Here is a 13,366-nt window from a genome sequence, read left to right as displayed (position 1 = left end):
GTCAATAGAGGCTGGATCTCCTGGAACTGGAGTTACAGCTGCCATGTGAGTGCTAGGAAACTCAGATCCTTTGCAAGGGCAGCAGGTGGTCTAATCTGCTGGGCCATCCCTCTAGCTCCCCCTTGATATTTAAAAAGATATTTTTATGTGAATGTGTGTGTACCTGAGTATGTGTATGCACATCATATGCATACAGGAGCCCATGGGGAGGGGTCAGACGATGTGTCAGATTTCCTTAGAACTGAAGACACTGACTCACCATGTGGGTGCTGGAAATCGAACCCAGACCATTTGCAGGAGTAGTAAGTGCTCTTAACTGCTGAGCCATCTCTCTAACCCTTGCTTTACTATATTTGATGAAATTTGCAAAAGGTATACTTGTACAACTGGATGTTTTGCAGATGAGTACAACTCACGTAGGAGATGCTAGGAACCTGTGACGAGTCAAAACTGGCTAAGTAGCTTCACATTTCCGCACTCCTTGAGTAAACACTTATATTTAGTAAGGTCATTTAAAAACAACTTTTAGGGGCTGGAGAGATGGCTCAGCGGTTAAGAGCATTGCCTGCTCTTCTAAAGGTCCTGGGTTCAATTCCTAGCAACCACATGGTGGCTGACAACCATCTGTAATGAGGTCTGGACAGAATATTGTATGCATAATAAATAAATAAATATTTTTTAAAAAAACAAACAACTTTTTACTTAGCCACATGCAAACACTGGGTACAACGAAGGCTCCCAAATTCAATAAATGGCATAAATTACTCATAAATTACTTACAGAATCAGACACAATTCTAACCAATGGGATTTTGCAATATGCAAAATACTGTCATTTAAAGGAAGCTTCAAGTAATGATCTTTTCAAAGATTTATTTAATATTATTAGTTTCATTACTAACCCCAGTTGGTCTGGAACCTGCTAGTGTGGAATTTACTATGTAGATCATGCTGGCTTTGAGTTTATCATAACCTTCCTGCTTCCGGCTCCCAAGTGCTGGGATTAGAGGTCTGAGACACCATGTCTGATTTGTTGAATTTAGGTGTTAGATTGCTACCAATGGGGTCGGAAGGAACTTTCTTTGTTTTTTTTTTTTTTTTTTTTTCAGTTTTCCAAGGCAGGGTTTCTGTGCAGTTCTGCAATTCCCTCTATAGGGCTGGCCCTGAACTCAGAGACCCGCCTGCCTTTGCCTCCTGAGTGCTGGGACTAAAATGTGCACTACCAACCACCCTGTGGAAGGAACTTTCTTTTTTTTTTTAAAAATATTTATTTATTTATTATGTATACAATATTCTGTCTGTATGCCTGAAGGCCAGAAGAGGGCGCCAGACCTCTTTACAGATGGTTGTGAGCCACCACGTGGTTGCTGGGAATTAAATTCAGGACCTTTGGAAGAGCAGGCAATGCTCTTAACCACTGAGCCATCTCTCCAGCCCCTGGAAGGAACTTTCTAAAGTGAACATGTTTGACCTTAACTATGCTTATAGCTTCATAAGGTCTAAACTTATGTAACGTTAATATAAATTAATATAAATTAACTTTATTATACAACATGATTAAATGTGACCTGGAAGTAAGCCAAATAAACCCTTTTCTATTAAAAAAGAAAAGTGGGAAAAGTTCTTTTAATTACATTTAGGTATTAATTTTTATTCATTTATTTATATTCTTTCTCTGGGGGGGGGGCATGTGAAGAGGTCAGAGGAAATCTTGTAGGAGTTAGTTCTCTCCTTTCACCAAGTAGCTCCCAGGAATTGAACTCAGGTCACCAGGCTTGGCAACAAGTGCCTCTGTACCTGCTGAGTTCTTTTTTTTTTTTTTTTTGTGGTTTTTCGAGACAGGGTTTCTCTGTGGTTTTGGAGCCTGTCCCGGAACTAGCTCTTGTAGACCAGGCTGGTCTCGAACTCATAGAGATCCGCCTGCCTCTGCCTCCCGAGTGCTGGGATTAAAGGCGTGCGCCACCACCGCCCGGCCTACCAGCTGAGTTCTTGTACCCACGCCCAAGTAATGAAAACATAAAGCAGGAAAGAAAGAAGGTGCACACCAAAGCCACAGGGTTCAATTAATTAACATAGATTTGTACTTTATTGGAATTTTGCATCCTGAGAATAAAATTTTATCTGACAATGAACAACGACAGAAGCAGCAGTGAAAGTTTCAGAGGCAGGTATCCTTCATTTTGGCACAGCTGAATATAGGTTGAGTTCTTTCAGGGGAGTCAATCCTTGACTCCAGGGGGAAGAGGAATTCATTCCACAGGCTACATAACACTACAAGATGCATGAAAGTTCGTGGTTTGAAGGACATATCCACTGTTATTTTCTTCTGGTAAAGCTGTCCAAACAGGAATCCTCTGCCAAAATGTAGAAGTCACTTATATTTCAACCAGATTTTTTTTTTGAACAATGACAGCTCTGTAGCTATCTGGATGTCCTGTTCTTGCAGTAGAGATTCACACTTGTATGTGGTTAGTCCAAGGATGGCAAACTAGCTTGTAGATTATATAATTTCAAACATTTGAAACTTGTTCCAAAGTCCAGGCATTAAAACAGTTTCCAACTATTTGCTTACAATAAAACAGAAAAGCAGGAAAATTATGCCAAGATAAAAGCAAATCAAATAAGCAGGAGTAAAAGGAACATTAGAGAACTTATTGCCTTGCTTATCACACAGACATCACACAAACTTTTAAGAGGCTGAGAAATTATCATTTAGACCAACATGACACCAGAACACTGCACATTTGAATCCTCTGTGTGTACATGGACACGCCTCAGTGAATCAGTTCAGTTTCAGAATCCTGAAACAAACCAAAACTGGGCAAATTATAATTCGAATTTATAGCCCAATCTCTCTCTCTCCTCTCCTTCTCTCTCTCTCTGCCTCTCCCCCCCCCCTCTCTCTCTCTCTCCATCATCCAGGAACTAGGAAGCAATATGTTGAGAGGGTCAAATAATCCTGATTCTTTTAGAAAAGTGGCCCCCAACTTTTTCATTATATAAATCTCTAAATTCCTTCCCCATTTTCAAGTACATATTAAAGTACACTTAAGGACGCCTTCCTATTTTCCATTAAATACAAGCACACTTCCGCTCACAGTTTCTGATCAGTGTTGGTAAGTAATGTTGAAAGACAGAACAGGAAAGAACATGAGCAAAATGCATGCTGATTCCATGTCTTGTTCGGCTGGTGGAGAAGGAATGTGATAGGTCAGTGTGTGGCCTTTAGTGTTATTTTCCGAATTAATTCTTGAAAAAGGCTCAAGGATACTTTCCACTGCTCTCTTTATCTGCCCCAAGCTAGAACCACTGGTTTACACCCACCTGTTCTCCCTAAATCAAGTATTACTATAGTACAATCATTCATGTTTAACAAATAGGGTATTGGCAACAAAAGTGACTATGGAAAAAAATAAATCAAGCACACACTTACTCTGTAGGGTGTTACCAAGAAAGAAAACAACAATGTGGATTGAAAGCCACATCTCCTTAGAAATTATGTAATTATTCGATCCAATATTTCTTTTAGTCAGTTTCTAAGCATATGAGCACACGAAAAAGACCTTCAATATCCCTGTGAGGTAGGTCCAGATGTCGTCCCCACTTCAACAATGAGAACATGAGGTACAGAGGGATTAAGCAGCCGAGCTAAAAATTAAACCAAAAGTGACTTGGGGTTGAACTCTAGGCCATTTTCCTTTCCACTTAATTTTCTAAATTCATTCCAATAGATTTTGTTGAGGGTAGGGAACTTGGTGAGAGACTGAAGCAGATGTGAAATTGGATATGCAACTCTTCACATACTCTTAAGGGGACACTTTTCCATGTCTGCTGTTGTCACAGCTCCAGTTCTTGCCTGGATACCAACTGCATAGTTGTATCCCACATGCAAACAGAGATCCCAGCCCTTGCTTCCTAGGGAAATGCTATTCATTTTTCTCAGCACAGAGGGGATAGGTCTACCAGAGATTTGGTTCTTTGAGTGTGCTTTTATTAACACACATCGACTAGCAGCGAGGCAGCAAACTGAACTCAAACTGCGCAAGGCACTGTGAGTTTCCACCAAGTCTGCACAGTCAAGATCTTCCACGGCTTCTCAGAACCATGGTGTGTTAGATCATTTCTCTTTTTTTTTTTTTTTTTGTTGTCCAGCTCAAGGTTCAACCCTCTCCTTTTACAGATGGAAACACTGACATGTACTTTAGGTCACTTGCCTGGGGGCCACAATATTAGATTGTTTCTTCATTAAGTCTGACTTCGACAAAATTCACAGAAAATGGAACATATTCTCAGGTTGCCATCATCAAATTAAAAAGGCTGGCTCAGAATCAGGTAAGGAAATGTTGGAACAAGGTAAGGATTATATACACACACATATATACACACACTCACACATACATACATGGAAGGATATACTTATAGATATTTTCAATTATTTTTGCTCACAAGTACATGAACAAGTATTAATAAACTTATTCTTCACCATGAAAAACCTCCCAACAGTTCACCACTCAAGGGATCCTGAATGACTTGATAGTTGTAAAATAGACCTTTTTCTTTTCTTTTTTAAAAAGAAGCAGATTTTTATAGGCATATTTAGACTTAATTTCAATGAACTTGAACACTTCCAGTTAATTTAGTAAAAAAAAATATTTCTACTATATGAATTGTTCCGATTAATCAGGTAAGTATATTCTATATTTGCCTAGGGCATATAGTAAATTCAAATGAAATTTTGTTTGGGGTCTGCATGTTCAAGTAGTGCTTTAATTTTTAAGTGGCAGCTTATCTGTAAACAAAAATCAAAGTGCTAATGACTTACAAGGTCACAGACATTTGGAAATACCTAACTCTTGATAGGTTTACAAATGTTATTGAGCTTTACTCAAATTATCAAAGGCAACAATAACTCTCAGTAAAATGGCAATGCTAGGCATGAACACAGTTAAAATTCTGAGATATTAGTGTTTATAGAACATGCTAGTATAAGAAATATATGAGTTTTAGTAGGGTCTTTAATCAAAGACCACTGTCCTTCCAGAACCATGTTGAATTCTATGCTTACTAGCATTAAAATTACAGTAATTTTAAGTGACTGATAGTTTTATTCAATGATATTTTGTCATTAATGTATCTCATGTTTGGAAGATAAGTAAATGGGCTTAAATAAGAGGCAATCAATAACCTTGTGCTATCATGCCTAGTTGAAAAGAATAATTTCTAATAATTCATTCACTCTGCTTTCTTCCACATACCATGCTATCTTTGAAAAAGTCAAGGCACTTTCCCATCTACTTCTAAAGTTACAATAATCTCTTTCCTAAATTAGGGGAACACATAGAGGACATGTCTTGAGATGGAGTTATTCGGCTAATGACATTTGTCCATGTTTTTATTAATAATATAGATGCTACTTGCCTTATGGACAAGCTTTAAAATGACCAGTTGAATCAATTTATTAAGCCAGAATCTTGGACCAAATGAGAAGTAACAGAAACCATGCTCTTTCATTTCTTTTCTTTGGAGACAGGGTCTCATTCTGTAGCCCAGGCTGGCTTCCAATTCATGGCAATTCTCTTGCTTTAGCTTCTGAAATTGTGGGATTAAAAGTGCAAACCAGCACGCCAGGTTTTTCAGAATGTGACTTAGAAAAAAGTCTTTTAATTTGCAATCTCCAAGTCTGGTGAGATTGAAATGCTTTGGCAAAAACATGCTATTTTAAAATGTTTTTCCTCTGGAAACTACCATGGCAGTTTTAATAAAGGGATATCAAAGAAATTAAAGTTATGTTTTTTTTCAATCAAAAATAACTTTCACAAAATAGTTGGTTAACCCAATGGAAAAATACAAGTTACACTCTATCCTGAGGCTAAGGGAAAAACAGTGTGGTGGGGGAGGAATTAGAGACCAAGGCGCACTCCGTCACATTAGCATTTGTTGATTCATTTCACTAAGAAGGAATCTCATCCCCAACCAAACTAATCACCCCCCTGGCGGGGAAGCAGTGTGAAACAAAGAAAAGAAAAAAGCCAGATTGTCTTCTGTGTAGTTCGAGAAACTATGATTAGTCAATCACTATACTGAATAATCAATTAACACATGAGTAGTTCTAATCGAATTGACATATTGTAAAATGTTATTTTTAATGACAAATACTATTGTAACTTGAATTATACTTGGTCACCTCCAGATACAAGCTATTCCTATTTCAATATCTGTTTCATGGAAACAATTCGTTACACTTCTTGTTTTTTGTGTTGTTGAACAAAATGAAGTGTGATTTGTCCACGGCAGAAAAAGTATCTATGATCACTACTTGGTCAAATTCTAAGGCTCAAAACGTAATGTAAGATTGCCAAGGGCTGACATTCACAAGGAATTATCTTACCAGTAAGGATTAAGATTTTGTATTATGATGGAATGGAAATCAATTTTGGTATTTAAATGTCACAGTATGAAGCATAAATCTGATGACATTAGCTGCAACATAAAACATAGATATGATTTTCCCTGACCTTAGCTATAAAACAAGACATTGGGTATGCATTTTCAGAGGCTTTCTTCTTGTCTATAAAAATACACCTTCAATCCTGCAGCAAGCAGACATATTTGCAGGCATACACAATAAATATGCTAGAATTTAGAGATCTGGGGTGGCTGGGTGACATGGGGGGGGATGGGTCTCCAAAAGTGTTTGTGCAAACCATTAGAACAACACCAAACTGGTCTTTCCTCCTCTGGTCAAGGATAAGGATTCCAGATTAGGCAAAACTTTTAAAAGTGGCTTTAAAAGGCTTGACCTTGTATGCAGAAATGATTGTTCTGTTCAATAAAATGAACTGACTTAAAAGCAGTTAAGAAGGATAAAGAGAATGTATTCAGTAATGGCAAGTACAAACAATGCCCATATACAGGCATTCCCTTGCAGTTGAATTCGTGTGATATCAAACTTTTGTTATATTTTAATTTCAAATTGTAGTAGAACCAGAGGGGTAATCTCACTCAATTTAACTGTAAAAAAAAAAAAAAAAAAGAGAGAAAGATGCATGTTCCAACCAAAACACATGATCAATTTACAAACAGAATACAATTTTATCTAAATTTTACTTGTCTTTCCTCATTGATAATTTCAAAATGTTTAGAAAGGATTCTCAAGCAGAAGGCTAAGAATATTTTCCCAGCTCTGACTAGACTACTGCATAGTCCATAGCTACAGCTTCTCAGCACTCTTTCTCAATGTAAAATGCAGGCTAAAATGTGGCTTTCATGGAGGCCTTGATATCTCACAAGATTAAAAATCTCAAAACACTTTTTTGATTTTTTTTTTGAGACAGTGTTTCTCTGTGTAGCCCTGGATGTCCTGGAACTCATTATGCAGATCAGGCTGGACTTGAACTCAGAGATCCACTGCTTTAGCCTCCTAAGTACTGGGATTAAAGGCCTGCACCAGGATGAATTGGCTCTCAAGACACTTAAAAGGGGAAATTCTATGTATTTTCAAAGGAGGGAAAAGACACATAGGGGAAAGGAAATGAGAGCTAACGCGGCCATAAGATGAGTTAGATGTCAACTATTTTGAGGGGGTGGAATGGAGGACAAATGAAGAGCAGTGAATTAAATGGAAAAAATAAGATTCTTGGTCTCAGGTGTAACTCACAAGGTCTGAACTAATGGTTTCAATTTTAATCCACTTTGTTAGGAAGGGCAATCTTGCCCCACACCTGAAATTTAACATACTCATGTTGGCTTTGCCACAAAACAGCATGTTAAAGGTCTCTACATTCAAAAGGATGCTTGCAAACTTCATATCAAAATCTACGTGGACATGTTGGCAATACATTAATAATAATAATCCTGTAAACCATGGCATACCACATTTTACATTATGCAAAGAGACAATATTTACAAGTCTTTAGGAGTTTAAATATTTTATCCACTAACATAAGTGACAATTTAGCAAAGTGCAGGAGGAAACCAGTGCTATTAATTGCATGTTCTTTAAAAGCAGAGTAAAACCATTTCTAAAAGCTCCCAAAAGCGTATTTGGGTGTGTCCAGTAAGGGATTACAGAGCATTAAATAGCCTAGAAAATGACGCGTATTTAGAAACGGTGAGTGTGAAAATCCTAAGGCAGCATGCTCAGAACAAGGGTTTTGTTTGTTTCTTTACACACCAGCACTGATGTTTTTAGTGTCAACTACATATGATTGTATATGTTTGTGTGTATTTATTTAAAAATTGAGAGTGCAAAACACAAGCCTCATTTAATAACAAAAAAGATGTGCAAATTGCCTTCTTAAATCAACACAAATAAAAGAGTGAGAAGAATATTCTACTGTTATAAAGAATAAATTGAACACAGCAAAGGAGACTTCTCCATTCCAAGATCATCTACAAGGCACTAAGGGTAGGAAATGACAGAAAACACAGAAGTGACCGAACAAAACTCCTCAGTCAGGTCGGAATATGGGGTATTTTGGTAAGAATTCTATTAGGATTACCTGTAAAAAAAAAAAAAGAAAAGAATATATTGACAAAATAATCTTTATTTAATGTACATAAACTTGCAAAGTCTAGTTGATTTCCACAGGACTGTATTTTCATTCTGAATTACAGGAAGTAAGTAAAATATACAAGATGTGACAAAACAGGCCATGCTTTTCAAAACTGAACAGGACGGTGAACCTACCCGTTAGAACTGACAGCTGCTACTGCCTGATTTCCAACAGTTACTTTCTTAGAACCAAATTCTATTACATTTTTATATCCTAGAGCCAAGTAGAAGAGATTAAAACTACTTTATACAGATTAGGAAAAATAATACCAGTTTTTTTTTTTTATATTTATTTATTATGTATACAGTATTCTGTCTGTATGTCTGCAGGCCGGAAGAGGGCACCAGACCTCATTACAGATGGTTGTGAGCCACCATGTGGTTGCTGGGAATTGAACTCAGGACCTTCGGAAGAGCAGGCAATGCTCTTAACCACTGAGCTATCTCTCCAGCCCCAATAATACCAGTTTTTATTTTATTTTTCAATTAAAACAGCTAATATTAGTTGAGGATTATTATTTTTTGAAAGTTGTTTGCAAAATAGGAGTTGTCCAAATGATTGACTATAAAACAAGCGAATTGCAGAAGGGCTTCCAAGATTTCTGTTTTTGTGAGACAAGAGCCTCAATTTGTGGCCCTGGCCAGCCTGGAACTCTCTATATAGATCAAGCCGGCCCCAAACTCACAGACACCTACCTGCTTCTGCTTCCAAGTGCTGGAATTAAAGGCAGGAGGAACTTCTCTTATTAAGCTATTATCATCATCATGATGAAGACAGTCCTAAGGATCAAACTCAGGGCTCTAGATGCTGGACAAGTACTTTACCAACTGCACTATAGTCTCAGACCTGGCATGTTTAATGATAAACATTGGGAGCTTGGAAGATCCATGATGGTGGACTAGATCATGTTGTTTCGAAGTGCTCTTATGCTTTATGATTAAAGCTGCCTGTTTTCTTTTCTTTTTGAAATTGTTTTGAGATAGGGTCTCATTATGTTACCCTGGCTGGCCTGAAACTTCGAGATCCACTTGCCCCTGACACCCAAGTGCTGGGATGAGAGGTGTGTGCCACTGCACCCAGCAAGACCGCATATTTTCAGTAAAAATGCTTAGCCAATATTTAAATCTATTTTAATAGATTTTATTTATTCAATAGTTTATTCACTCCAAGTTAAATTTCAGCCATATTAGAGATGAACCAGATAGCCAGGTGGTGGTGGCACCTGAAGGCACAGGCAGGTGGATCTCTTGTGAGTCTGAGGACAGCCTGGTCTACAGAGTGTGAATTCCAGGACAGCCAGGGCTGTTACACACAGAAACCTTGTCTCGAAAAACTAAACCAAACAACCAAACAGGAAAAACAAAACAAAACAAACAAAAACCAAAAAAAAAAAAAATAATAAAAGAAAGAAAAGCCAGGTACGAGATGACTTTATGGGAAAAAAAAAGAGAGAAAAAAAAAAAGAAAAGAAAAGCCAGGGATATGGTTCCAGAATTGAAAGTTAATTCCTTAGGTAAGTTTTTTTATTCTTTTTTTTTTTTTTGACACACTTGCACCGTGGTGTATTTTGCTAGGCAGCAGCTGTTCTCAGTGCTGTAGGTTAGGGTGTACAACATTTTGAGCTGAGACTTTTCTAAGATGTACATGATCTGTAGGCTTTCAAGATACTTTAGGTTGGCCACAAATCTAAAGAAAATGAATGGTGGCCTCTATGCCCCAACAGACAGAAGTTCAGGCTGAGAAGCTAAAGGGCCTGAACAACAGATGGGAAACACAGTAAGCAATACATAGCATTTGGGGTGAAATCACAAGAATAATTAAAACAGCTTCATACTTACATATTCCATCATATTGCTAGTTTCACATTTCCTTTTAGTCAACTTCCAGTGCAAAGCAAGCTAAAAAGGTAGAGTTTGGTTAAGAATTTTTCTATCATCTTTGGTTAATTGCAATGTACTGCATTTGAATAAGAGTAAAATCTAGGCTGCATGCCATAAAACAGCACCTCAAATACCTTACCCAGAAGATATGCTAGTAACGGGGTAAAAGGATTAAGTTTGCTAATCCATTCCTTTGTATGCTGGATTAATTCACTTAGTACTTACTTTTTCAATTTGATAATTCAAAACTATAAATAGGGTACCTACTTGCCTTAAATTTCTTACCTTGTGGTATAATCTGTTATTTTCCCATTCTAGTAACTTCTGAATTGATCTTCTGGTCTAAGAAAAAGGATTAAGATTCCATGAGAAGATAACTTAAACATTATAAGCTACATGTATCTGTGTTTTTTGTCTTCTTGTAAGGCATTACTCATTTTTTGTTTTTTTTATTACAAATCAGAAAAAAGTGCAACATATATAGGAACTGCCAAAAGTGAAGTAACACTTTGAGTGGTTACTGCATAGCTATAAAAAAAAAAAAATCTCTCTGTGAGTTTGAGGCCAGCCTGGTCTACAAAGGGAGTTCCAGGACAGGCTCCAAAGCTACAGAGAAACAATGTCTCAAAAAACAACAACAAACCCCCCCCAAAACAAACAAACAAACAAACAAGATCTCTCCACCCACTCATCCATCCATCAAATTTTAACTTATGCCTTTTTAAAAAAAATATTTATTTATTAAGCATACAATGTACTGCTGGCAAGGAAGGCACCAGGTCTCATTACAGATGGTTGTGAGCCACCATGTGGTTGCCGGGAATTGAACTCGGGATCTCTGGAAGAGCAACCAGTGCTCTTACCCTTTGAGCCATCTCTCCAGCCCCTAATTTATGCTTTTCCAAATGAAGTATGCATATGAATTGCTGTGTGGTACGTGGCCATGCACTGGACAGCTATGGAAACCCATCAACAGTGCTAACACGGAGCAGCAGCAGCTGTGGGCCTCATAAAGATGTTCGAGAACCTTTCTCGGGACTACTTTTTCAGTAAACACATCACATTCCAAACTAAGCTGGTTCAGCCCAGGTTTTCCTAGCAGATGGTAAAGTGTAATGGAGAGATGACACAATGCAGGAACCGTGGACATAGCAGAGTCTCTCCATTCTAATCCATTCAAAATGCATGCATATTGGAGGGTGTTAGAAAGTCTCTAAAGCTTTTGAAAACGCTGGAAGATTACCAGGCATTTTTGATTCTTATTGGAAAGGGTTTTTGATTAACATAAAAGAAGGAAACCCAGATGCTCCCCAGCATTTGGGAGGTGCACTCTGTGAGTTCTGCACAGTTAGGAGTAGGTGCCACAAGTGAGATCCTGCGTCAAAATACATAAATAAGAAAAGGGAGGAAGGAGTCGTTTGTAAAAAAAAAAATTGAAAAGAAAATTCAGTAGAAAGACCTGTATTTTGATCATGAAATGATGCATTCTATTGTTGAACTGTCCATACTGCTTCAGGGCAATACACAAATGAGAAAGAAAATCCTCAGACTTGTATGGGACCACCAAAGACCTTCAGAGACAAAAGAATCTCGAGAAAGAGCAAAGGTTAAAGCCATCACGTGTCCTGATGTGAAACTCTTAATTGAAAGGATAATCAAAACAGTGGGACACTAGTGTAAAAGACAGACATAATGGCTGCTCTTGCAGAGGACTGGGATTCAGTTTCTAGCATCCATGCTGGGAGATTTATAACCAGTTGTAATTCTTTTTTTTTTAAATATTTATTTATTATGTATACAATATTCTGTCTGTGTGCATGCCAGCAGGCCAGAAGAGGGCACCAGATCTCATTACAGATGGTTGTGAGCCACCATGTGGTTGCTGGGAATTGAACTCAGGACCTTAGGAAGAGCAGGCAATGCTCTTAACCTCTGAGCCATCTCTCCAGCCCCCCAGTTGTAATTCTTACTCCAGGGGATCTGACACCTCTTTCTGGACTCCATGGGTGCCAACACACACACACACACACACACACACACACACACACACACACACACACACAAAAACAACCCCCTCAGACATAGACCAGTAGAACAGAACAGGGAACCTAAAAATAAACCCACACACGATCAAGTAATTTTCAAGAAGGCTAGCAAAAGTGCACACTGGGAAGGCAGAAGGCAGGAGTTTCCTGAATGGTGTTGGGAAACCGGATATCTAAAGGTAAGCGTGAAGTTGGTCCAAGCTTTCTTATATTAACTCAGATGAATTAAAAGCTAAATATTTACTCAGAAGCTAGAAAACTCATTTTTTAAAAAAAGATAATATGCAATAAGCTCCTTTATACTGCTTTTGGCAATGTTTTCTTTTAATATGAACCCCCCAACAAAAATACCCACCCAAAACAAAACAATAACAGAAAACCCTAGCACCTCTCCCAACTCCCACCAAAAAAAAAAACCCCAAAACATAAAACCCAGACAGGGAGAAAATAAAAAAAGAAATCAAAAGGCAACACGCAGAATGTGAGACCATTATCTGCAAGTCATACACCTGAATTAAACTCCAAAACATGTAAAGAACCCCCACAATGGAACAGAAAACAACAAAACAACCAGCAAAGAACCAGTCCAAACCGGTCCATTAGCAGAAGGGCCAACTGGTGAAAGAGGAAAAAAAAATTCTTTAGGCTTTTGTTTGAACCACTCTGCTTTTAATTTCTCACCAGGGGTGGGAGGTGGGAATGGGAGGTAGGGAAGAAGTCAGCCATTTTGGAAGTATGCCACCTTCATTACCTAGTCATGGCTCCTCTCCCTACCTGTCTGCCTATCGGGAAATCTGTCTAATTCCCAGTTCTCAGTATGATGATATATGGATCGGTAGACCACTTTGAAGCCAACTTTTTCATTGCTGAGACTAGCAGAATTTTGG

General features: G+C 38.0%; 1 protein-coding gene across 1 annotated transcript in view; it reads right to left on the bottom strand.

Annotated features, from left to right (window-relative positions):
• Positions 1-2,057: 2,057 nt before the first annotated feature.
• LOC121445273 (cysteine-rich hydrophobic domain-containing protein 1) overlaps positions 2,058-13,366 on the bottom strand; it is a 48,264-nt gene continuing 36,955 nt past the window's right edge. Inside the window, exons 4-6 of the mRNA XM_041647311.1 lie at positions 10,720-10,776; positions 10,393-10,452; positions 2,058-8,500 (exon numbers count right to left, since the gene is read on the bottom strand). Coding sequence (XP_041503245.1) covers positions 8,450-8,500; positions 10,393-10,452; positions 10,720-10,776 — 168 coding nt within the window. The 3' untranslated portion in view covers positions 2,058-8,449. The remainder of the gene's footprint in view (positions 8,501-10,392; positions 10,453-10,719; positions 10,777-13,366) is intronic.

Source organism: Microtus oregoni, unplaced genomic scaffold (genome assembly GCF_018167655.1).
Source record: "Microtus oregoni isolate MIOR12 unplaced genomic scaffold, Mior012 000171F_ref0000002, whole genome shotgun sequence".
Taxonomy (NCBI): Eukaryota; Metazoa; Chordata; class Mammalia; order Rodentia; family Cricetidae; genus Microtus; species Microtus oregoni.
This window is presented reverse-complemented; position numbering and strand designations above follow the sequence as displayed.